The sequence below is a fragment of the Cebus imitator genome, unplaced genomic scaffold (assembly GCF_001604975.1).
Source record: "Cebus imitator isolate Cc_AM_T3 unplaced genomic scaffold, Cebus_imitator-1.0 Scaffold30, whole genome shotgun sequence".
NCBI classification, from domain to species: Eukaryota; Metazoa; Chordata; class Mammalia; order Primates; family Cebidae; genus Cebus; species Cebus imitator.
Window position 1 is genome coordinate 3,131,178 of NW_016107345.1, and position 11,183 is coordinate 3,142,360.

The 11,183-nt window shown below is 43.7% G+C and overlaps 1 protein-coding gene across 1 annotated transcript in view; it reads left to right on the forward strand.

Annotated features, from left to right (window-relative positions):
• GRK7 (G protein-coupled receptor kinase 7) overlaps nucleotides 1-11,183 on the forward strand; it is a 44,900-nt gene that overhangs the window by 28,928 nt on the left and 4,789 nt on the right. Inside the window, exon 3 of the mRNA XM_017523747.2 lies at nucleotides 2,296-2,570. Within this exon, the coding sequence (XP_017379236.1) occupies nucleotides 2,296-2,570 (275 nt within the window). The remainder of the gene's footprint in view (nucleotides 1-2,295; nucleotides 2,571-11,183) is intronic.

An 11,183-nucleotide genomic window follows, 5' to 3' on the forward strand; every position in this document is an offset into this window, starting at 1 on the left:
AGTAGAGACGGGGTTTCACCATGTTGACCAGGATGGTCTCGATCTCTTGACCTCGTGATCCACCCGCCTCGGCCTCCCAAAGTGCTGGGATTACAGGCGTGAGCCACCGCTCCCGGCAACTCAACGCTTTCTAATGTTTTCTTCCTAGAGACAGGGTCTCACTAAGTTACCCAGGCTGGAGTGCAGCGGCTAGTCTATCGCACTACAGCCTCAAACTCCTTGACTGAAGGGATCCTCCCACTTCAGCCTTCTGAGTAGCTGGGACTACAGGTACATACCACCGCACCCAACTTCTCCAACCTTCCCTGAAGTACTGAAATGCATGGTTGTAATCAGTGGGTGACAGTCATTCCTTGGTATTAACAATAGACTCTGGTTTATTGTCTTATTGATGGGCCTTTGGGTATTTCCAGTTTGTGACCATTCTGAGTTAATGAAATTATGAATATCTCAATATAGATTCATTTTTCTTTCTTCTGAGTCTTCTTTGAGGTACCTAATCCAAAGTTAAATAATCTGGTTGAAAAACAGGAACAGTGTGTGACCTTTTGTTTTCCATTGCTCTCTGTCATATTGCTCTCCAAAAAGTCGGAGTCGGGCAGGCATGGTGGCTCACACCTATAATCACAGCACTTTGGGAGGCCGAGGTGGGAGGATCACTTGAGGTCAGGAGTTTGAAGCCAGCCTGGCCAACATAGTGAAACCCCATCTCCACTAAAAATACAAAAATTATCCAGGCTGGTGCCTGTAATCCCAGCTACTTGGGAGTCTGAGGCAGGAGAACAGCTTGAACCTGGGAGGGAGAGGTTGCAGTGAGCCGAGATCGGGAGACTGCACTCCAGCCTGCGTGACAGAGTGAGACTCCATCTCAAAAAAAAAATAATTCTAAAGTAAATGTATACCTTACAATTGCAAGGTGTGTTGTAGATTTCATTAAATAATGTGCTGAGTAAATAAATGTATTAAAATCACATGCAGCCATAAAAAGACAGATATTGCATGATTCCACTTATATGAGGTACCTAGAGTAGTCAAGTTCATAGAGACACAAAGTAAAATGTCGGTTGCCTGGGTTTGAGGGGAGGAGAAATGGGAAGTTGTTTAGTGAGTATAAATCATCAGTTTTACAAGATGAGTAGTTCTTGGAGATTGGTTGCACAACAGTGAGACTGTACTTAATACTACGGAACTTATACTGCAAAATGATTTAGATAGTGAATTTTATGTGTATTTTATCACACATGCAAGTATATATAAATATATGTATTATATATAAATACACATGTGTATATATAAAGTGAATATGTATACATTTAATCTAATGAGCATTTGGCGTATATTGTCAGAAGTGTGCCTATCATACATAGTCATTTATGTTAAATGAAATTTCATGTGTGTGTGGAATTTCCTCAATTAAAATGGCAGTGTTAACTATTCAGTGCCGAGACAGGCAGAGCTGTGTGAGGTTAATGTTATTCCACAGCACATAGAGTAAGGAACATCATAGATAATAGATGAACATTCGGCCGGGTGCAGTGTCTCAAGCCTGTAATCCCAGCACTGTGGGAGGCCGAGGCCGGTGGATCACGAGGTCAAGAGATTGAGACCATCCTGGTCAACATGGTGAAACCCCGTCTCTACTAAAAATACAAAAAATTAGCTGGGCATGGTGGCGCGTGCCTGTAATCCCAGCTACTCAGGAGGCTGGGGCAGGAGAATTGCCTGAACCCAGGAAGCGGAGGTTGCGGTGAGCCGAGATCGCACCATTGCACTCCAGCCTGGGTAACAAGAGGGAAACTCCGTCTCAAAAAAAAAAAAATATATATATATATATATATATGAACGTTCAATATTAGTAATAAAGTGCTCAGCCTTAAAAAACCATATGCATCTCATTTTCTATTTTCTGTGAATTTTTTTTAAAAAGGCAGAGCTTAGGGGATCTTACAGACATCCACTTGAACTTTTCATCTTAAAGATGAGGTGATGAGCCTAAGAGAGGTAACTGATTTTCCCACATCAAGAGCAGCTAGGTCTTCCCTTTTCATGACGCCCTTAGCCACCTACTCTCGCATTGACCAAAGTGGGTAACGTGGCCTCCCCTGGCTGCACTCAAAGCTGCTGGGAAAGCAGCAAAAAGAACAGGTTAGACACTTTGCCGCCCCAAACAAATTAGGGTTCCCTGAACAAGGGAAGGAAAGCAGAATGTGTATTAGGTAGGCAATCAGCAGTGTCTGCTACACTCACCTTAGTGTCTGTTCTGTGTTGTCTTGTGTTTTGTTTGGGATGCTACAGGCTGGAACCAATGGTTACATGGCTCCTGAGATCCTAGTGGAAAAGGTAAGTTATTCCTATCCTGTGGACTGGTTTGCCATGGGATGCAGCATTTATGAAATGGTTGCTGGACGAACACCATTCAAAGATTACAAGGAAAAGGTCAGTAAAGAGGATGTAAAGCAAAGAACTCTACAAGACGAGGTCAAATTCCAGCACGATAACTTCACAGAGGAGGCAAAGGATATTTGCAGACTCTTCTTGGCTAAGAAACCAGAGCAACGTTTAGGATGCAGGTAAATTAGCTTGCAACAAAGAGGATTATTGACACCAGTATTTTTCAACGGGATTGGGAGAATGCTTTCGATGTGTGGCAGAGTCTTGGAATTAAGTATTATGATTTTCCTATTTTTATTTGCATATTATGTGGTTAAATATTTCTAATACTTTCAAACACTGTGAGTACTTTTTATGGAACAATCTCCAAGATGTATTTTAAAGTGGAAAAGCGAGGTGCAAAATAGCTTTCATTAAAAAAAGAAAAGAGAACTATACATAATTCAAATGGTTGCATAGAATATTTCAAGGAATTTACAAGATTGGTTATGTCAGATGAAGGGAAATTAGGGGCCAGGGGCGGGGATGCAAATAAGGATTTTCACTCTATCATCCTATTTTCTTGTGCATCTTGAACTATGTTAAGAAAATAAATGTATTAAAATCACATGCAGCCATAAAACAGAACAAATATTGCATGATTCCACTTATATAAGGTACCTAGAGTCGTCAAATTCATAGAGACACAAAGTAGGTCAGGTGTGGTGGCTTACGCCTGTAATCCCAGCACTTGGGAGGCCAAGGCAGGTGGATCACGAGGTCAGGAGTTCAAGACCAGCCTGGCCAAGATGGTGAAACCCCATCTCTACTAAAACTACAAAAATTAACCAGGCACGATGGCAGGCACCTATAATCCCAGCTACTCCGGAGGTTGAGGCAGGAGAATTGCTTGAACCCAAAGGACAGAGGTTGTGCCACTGCACTCCAGCCTCGGCAACAGAGTGAGACTCTGTCTCAAAAAAAAAAAAAAAAGAAAATAGAATGGTGGTTGCCTGGGGTTGAGGGTAGGAGAAATGGAAGGTTGTTTAATGAGTATGAATTATCAGTTTTACAAGATGAAGTGTTCTGGAGATTGGTTGCACTACAGTGTGAATGTACTTAACACTGTTAAGTATGTTATCTATTAAAAAATAATTAAAATAGTCTGGGCACAGTGACTCATGCCTCTGAGCCAGGCAGGGTGGGTCACACCAGCACTTTAGGAGGCCAAGGTAGGCAGATCACCTGAGGTTAGGAGTTCAAGACCAGCCTGGCCAACATATGGTGACCTTATGTCTACTAAAAAAACAAAAACTAGCCAGGCGTGGTGGCGGGCACCTGTAATCCCAGATAATTGAGAAGCTGAGGCAGGAGAATCGCTTGAACCCAGGAGGCGGAGGTTGCAGTGAGCCGAGATCACACTACTGCACCCCAGCCTGGACAACAGAGCAAGCCTCCATCTCAAAATAATAATAGTAATAGTAATAATAATAATAATTGAAATAAAAACATAAAACTATCAGTACTAATGGTCATAGCTCTGGAAAATTCAAGTGCCTCCCATAGGATATCCTCAGTCCTTCAAAAAATATTTAAGTGAGCACATATGATGTTGCCAACTGTTAAGTACAGTTAAAATTGAAGCCAAGTTTTATTGTTTATGATAGAATAAGATCAAGCTATTTTAGAAGGCCAGGCACAGTGGCTGATGCCTGTAATCCTAACACTTTGGGAGGCCAAGGTGGGAGGATCACTTGAGCCCAGAAGTTCAAGACCAGCCTGAACAACATAGAGAGACCCTGCCTCTATGGAAAATAAAAACATTAGCCAGGTGTAGCAGTGCATGCCTGTAGTCCCAGCTACTCGGGAGGCCAAGGTGGGAGGATCACTTGAGCCCAGGAGCTCAAGGCTGCAGTGAGCTATGATCATGCCACTGTACTCCATTGTGGGTGACAGAGCAAGACCCTATCTCTAGAAAAAAGATACTGTAGAAGAAAAAAGAAGTAAAAGCTGGCCTGTGAAAAGACCCTTGGCAGTGAGTGAATGTGCTGTGTAGCGAGAAAATCAAGAGCTTTAGATTCACAGCCGTAGATTCATGTCCCGGCTCTGCTATATACTGGTCATTTTACCTCAAGCAATTGAATTACTTTCCCTGAGTCTCAATATCCTCATATATAAAATGGGGGGGGGGGTTTATGGGTGTGATGGTTAATTTTATGTGTCAACTTGGTTAGGCCACGGTACCAAGATATTTGGTCAAATATCATTGAGATATTTCTGGGCAGATTTTTCGATGAGATTAACATTTAAATCAGTAGGCTTGGAGTAAAGCAGGTTACTGTCTATAATGTGGATAGGACTGATCCAGTCAGTTGAAAGCCTTAATAAGAAAAGACTGACCTCCCCAGAGGAAACGGGAATTCTGCCGGCAGACCACCTTTGGGTTCAAATTGCAATCCTTCCCTTGGTTTGCAGCCTGCTAAATGACCCTGCAGACTTTGGATTTACAAAGCCCTAAATTAAATCTCTCTCTCTCTCTCCTTTTCCCTTTTTTTTTCTCACCCCCTTCCTTCTTCCCTCCCTCCCTCTCTCTCTCTCTCTCTTTCTCTCTTGCTCTTTCTCCCTCTCAGAGAGAGATATATATGTGTACACTCACACATTGTCAGGGAGGAAACGCATCCTCCACCTTCCTACATTCAGTTATTGGAGACCTACAAATTATTATTATTATTATTTTGAAACAGAGTCTTACTCTGCTGCCCAGGCTGGAGTGCAATGGCGCAATCTTGGCTCACTGCAACCTCCACCTCCTGGGTTCAAGGGATTCTTCTGCCTTGGCCTCCCAAGTAGCTGGGATTACAGGTGCCCGTCACCACGCCCAACTGATTTTTGTATTTTTAGTTGAGACAGGGTTTCACCATGTTGCCCAGGCTGGTCTTAAACTCCTGACCTCAGGTGATCCACCAACCTCGGCCTCCCAAAGTGCTGGGATTACAGGGGTTAGCCACTGTGACCATCCGGAGACCTACAAATTAAACTGACAAAAGATAGATTAGCAGAGAAAAAGACAGGTTTTTTAATTCACTTAGATAGGTGGGGGTTCAAAAATAATGTGACTACGAGACAGAATTTGGGGAAAATATACCATCTTAATAGAGGAAGGGGAGGAGGAGAAAGGCTCTTAGGGAAAACAAATGATTTCTTGGGGAGAGTGGGGAGAGAAAGGATGCTTAGAGAAAACAAATGACTTTTAGGGAAGATAAATGGATTCTTAGAGAATAGATGGGAGGGATAATGGCTGTGTGACGATGTCTGTTTAGCTGTGGTGCTGACTTCCTCTGTCTCCAGTGAGGAGTCCATCTTCCCTGTTTTTGAACCTCTCAGGGAGGAGATTTATAACAGTTGAGTTCTTTTGGAGCTCTGCTTTGAGGGAGATGGGGGAAATTCAGAGCATACATCTGTTGACTTTTCAAATCACTTTGGCTCAAAATAGTTTTTATGTCACAGTGGCGCATTTCAGACCCTTCAATATCCTGTGGGTTCTGTTTCTCCACACAACCCTAGCTAATACAGTGGAGGTATTTTGAGGTTTAGATAGAATGTATATAAAAGGAGATATAATGTGTGTTAGGAGTCAGTCAATAAATGATAGCAATATTAGTAACTTTTCTAACAGATTTATCAGATACGGTGTTGACTACACTATGAACTTGACTACCTTAAATTACTTGGATTAGCTTGAATATCTTAAATTACTTGGAATAAATTGTCAACATCTAAAAAATATGTATGAATATAAATCTATAGCTATACGGTGGTATGACTGATTTTGAACATACCACCAGAACCTAGGCAGCCAAATTACTCTCACTTTTTTAAGTAGTTGCCAATGGAGGCTTTATTTATTTATGTATGTATTTAAAGAGATGGGATCTTGCTATGTTGCCAAGGCTCAAGGGATCCTCCCATCTAAGTCTCCTGAGTAACTGGGACTACGGGCATGGGCCACCGCACCCAGCACATTGAAGGCATTAGAAGAAGGCTTTCTTAGCTCACACGGTTCCAGTATGGAGGCATGCTTTTACTGTTTGACTCAATTTTTTAAAAAGAGCCAAATGTCATTTATAATAACTTTCAATGCATGACAGATAACCAAATTAATTATTTGAAATTAGAGCTCTACATTACCCAAAAGTAAAATATTGAACTGATTTTCCTGTGTACATTCTAACATTGTATTAGGTCAAAACAAACTGTTGTGATAACAAGCAAATCCCAAAGTCTCAGCAGCTTCGCATTTAAAAAACTACTTCTCATTCGTGCAAAGTCCATTATGAGGCTAGCGGCTCTCCAGGGCCTCTCTCTTCCAAGCGGTAACTCCGGGATCCAGGCTGCATCACTGATGGCTACACTGGAGCTTGGGGCTATCAGTTGCTGTGGCAGGAAAAAGAGCCTGGAGAACTTATGGAGCATTTTACTGCCTCAGCCGGGAAGAAGTGACACTCTTTAAATATCCCTTCACACACACTTCTTTTTTTTTTTTTTTTTGAGATGGAGTTTTGCTTTTGTCACCCAGGCTAGAGTGCAATGGCATGATCTTGGCTCACTGCAACCTCTGCCTCCCAGGTTCAAGCGATTCTCCTGCCTCAGCCTCCCTAGTAGCTGGAATTACAGGCATATGCCACCACACCGGGCTGATTTTTGTGGGGTTTTTTTTTGTGTTTTTGTTTTGTTTTGTTTTTTAAGAGAGTCTCACTCTGTCACCAGGCTGGAATGCAGTGACATGATCTCAACTCACTGCAGTCTCTACCTTCCGGGTTGAAGCAATTCTGCCTCAGCCTCCTGAGTGGCTGAGACTACAGGTGTGCACCACCACACCCAGCTAATTGTTGTATATTTAGTAGAGACAGAGTTTCACCATGTTGGCCAGGCTGGTCTCGAACACATGACTTCAGGTGATCCTCCCGCCTCAGCTTCCCTGAGTGCTGGGATTACAGGTGTGAGCCCACTACACCCAGCCCCTTCACATACACTTCTGTTGACCAGAACTAGTCCTCAGGTCCTGCCTACGGGTAACAGGGCTGACTAGTGTTGTCTTCTGCATGCCCAGGAGGAGAGAGAATCAAATCGCATATGATGACCACTGACAATCACTGGCAATCTCTACCCTCATGGTCTTCAAGTTCAGTGAGTATCCATCCGAGGGTACAGGAGCAGTGACTGAGTTAGGAGTAAAGTCTCTTTAGATGACTTCCCTGAAGGGAACACCACCCACTTGGATGCCTCAATTCTCACGTTTGACTTAAAATCTATCTTGGCCGGGCACTGTGGCTCACGCCTGTAATCCCAGCACTTTGGTAGGCTGAGGCGGGTGGATCACCTGAGGTCAGGAGTTCGAGACCAGTTTGGCCAACATAATGAAACCCTGTCTCTACTGAAAATATAAAAAATTAACCAGGTGTGGTGGTGGGCACCTGTAATTCCAGCTACTCAGGAGGCTGAGGCAGGAGAATCGCTTGAACCCAGGAGGCAGAGGTTGCAGTGATCCGAGATCACACCACTGCACTCCAGCCTGGACAAGAGCAAAATTCTACCTCAAAAAAGATTAAAATATAAAATAAAATCGATCTTAATATCCTATAAGCAGCCTTTGGGTTTATGAAATGAAGTATTAAAAAACTTCATGAAAATGCTATCTTAAAGCACTTTAAACACCACTTTAAATCACACTAAACACTGGTCATTGCCTGAAGCTGCTTCCTCAAGCAAAACCTTTTTAATAAAGCATCTGTTGTTGTGACTGTTTTGAATAAGACTATTTACAACATTAAAGGAAAGGCATATAAAAAACAGCTGTTCAGTGAAACAGAAAATCTTCCAACATTTTTTTTCCTTAAGGCCTCTATGATTGTAGAATCTTCCAACATTTTTATTCCAACTCTTTGTATTTTCAAAAAATTTAATCAAATGAGATTACGTTAGATTAATGTAGTGGGCATCCTCCAAGTCAAGGCAAATGCCTAGACAGCATGTTACCCAGCAGAGTTCAAATGCTCCCTCCCTGCTGCCTTCCTAAGCATTTGAAATGATTAAAAACGCTTCTCCTTTAGACATCACTGAAGAGGATTACCTTTTTTGCCTTTATGGATCTGGGAGTTAATTTTGCACAGAAGCCAAAAGCTTTTCTTAGCATCTCCAGGGGCTCCAGATGGGATCAGCTACAGGGTCTTCCAATAAACTAAATGGGGAAGACCACTTAAGTTTTTGCAGGTTTTGTTCTGGTCAGCCAGTGCAGCAGAACAAGAGCAAATAATCATGATAGGCTGTGACTTAAGTGCTTCTCCAACACACAATTTCATGCCAATACCTACTGTTCTTGGCAGACCAAATCCCCTTGTGAGCCTCATGTATGGGCAGGTGGTATCTTTGCTTCATTGACTATTATAAGAAAATCCATTGTAATCTCTGTGTGGGGTTCCATAATACGAGAGTCTCTGTTAATGCTCTGAAATACATTCCACTCCAATGAGCACAAGTCCTCCCTGCAGCTGCCACTTTGGCTATTACAAAAGATACTGCCTCCAGCAACAGCCTCTCCTATTTGTTCAAGTGCACTGCACAACGATGGGCCAAAACAGCCCTGCACACAGAACTGCAGGGAAAGATGCAAGAGTAAAATAGGCCGGGCGCGGTGGCTCACGCCTGTCATCCCAGCACTTTGGGAGGCCGAGGCAGGTGGATCACAAGGTCAGGAGTTTGAGACCAGCCTAACCAACATGGTGAAACCCCATCTCTACTAAAAATACAAAAATTAGCTGGGCTTGGTGGTGTGCATCTATAATTCCAGCTACTCGGGTGGCTGAAGCAGGAGAATCGCTTGAACCCGGGAGGCAGAAGTTGCAGGAGCCAAGATCTGACCACTGCACTCTGGCCACTGCACTCCAGCCTGGGCGACAGAGTGAGACTCTGTCTCAAAAAAAAAAAAAAAAAAAAAAAGAGTAAAATAATCTGTCTGCTATTTTAATGATAGACCTGTGTTAGGAGTTGCTAGTGAAGATCAAAGTGATTATCTTTGCGGTAGCCCAGCCTCAAGAACAAGGAATAGAGATTGGAAAGCCCAGTCTTCCCTTGTAGCAGCAGCAACCATAGACATTTCTTGGGAAAAGGTAGATGAGGCATGGGTACTCCCCTCCAGGGGCATCTAACTGGGTTGTTGAAGAGCATAAAGGAAAGCTCAGAGTGAACCATGGTTCCCTTGTATCTTTTTTTTTTTTTTTTTTTTTTTTGAGACGGAGTTTCCCTCTTGTTACCCAGGCTGGAGTGCAATGGCGCGATCTCGGCTCACCGCAACCTCCGCCTCCCGGGTTCAGGCAATTCTCCTGCCCCAGCCTCCTAAGTTGCTGGGATTACAGGCACACGCCACCATGCCCAGCTAATTTTTCGTATTTTTAGTAGAGACGGGGTTTCACCATGTTGACCAGGATGGTCTCGATCTCTTGACCTCGTGATCCACCCGCCTCGGCCTCCCACAGTGCTGGTATTACAGTCTTGAGCCACCGTGCCTGGCCTTCCCTTGTCTCTTATGATGAGTTGCAAAAGGGCTGCAGTCAGCCAGCCCTCATGGACAGACCGAGGCTCCCTGGGCCTGGTGAGCTTGAGACACCATGTGAGAACTGTTCATCCTGTTGTAAAGACTGGTCTGGCAAGTCTCCAGAGGTTACCAAGTTCCTGGGCAGTCTCCATTTACTCATGTGAAAGCTGATTAGACTGAGTTTTAAGGGTCCTTTTGCCCCCTGGCTCGGTGTGTTCAATTCATGCCCACCAGTGGTTGTGGAAGTGAGGCAGGCTCTTCCCTGTGGCACCTGGTCCCATTCCAACGCCTTCATTCTCTTTGAGACATGCAGGTCCAGGGTTCATTCCTGATCTATTTGCATGGCATTCTAGCTCTATCCTTCTTCTGCCACATTTAAAAATCCATCTGATACCTTTAAAAAGTGAATGTTTCTGTGTAAATTATACCTCAATAAACCCGGCTTTTTAAAAATCTTTTTTTTTTTTTGAGACAGAGTCTTGCTCTGTCATCCAGGCTGGAGTGCAATGGCCCTGTCTCGAGTCACTGCAACCTTTGCCACCCAGGTGTAAGAAATTCTCCTCCCTCAGCCCCCCAAGTAGCTGGGATTATAGGCATGTGCCACCAGACCTGACTAATTTTTGTGTTTTTTAGTAGAGACAGGGTTTCACCATGTTGTCCAGGCTGGTCTCAAACTCCTGGCCTCAGGCCTCCTTGGCCACGCAAAGTGCTGGGATTGCAAGCATGAACCACTGTGCCCGACCTAAAAATCTATTTTTGAAGCTTCTATTTATCTCAGTAACTCTTCCTCAAGGCTCTTAACCTACAAGATGTAAACTACACAGACACTGGGGCAGTCGGTTCTGGTAGATGACAAGCCTGCATTTCCATTCTTTCAGTTGGTGGAGACTTGGTGGCTTCTGAGAGAAAAGAGACCTCTTGTAGCACCTTCTGATGCAGCTCTCCATACATAGTTGAAAAAGTCCAAGAAGTTCCAGATGGACCTTTCTAGAAGGGGGTAGGCTTGGGTCACAGAACAAGAACCCAAGGAATCACTGGACATCAGATGCCTCCAATTAAGTTTCTCTTCTCGTAATAAAATTTGATTATAAGTTTTCCTTTGAAAAAGTCAGCTATAGGCCGGGCGCGGTGGCTCAAGCCTGTAATCCCAGCACTTTGGGAGGCCGAGGCGGGTGGATCACGAGGTCAAGAGATCGAGACCATCCTGGTCAACATGGTGAAA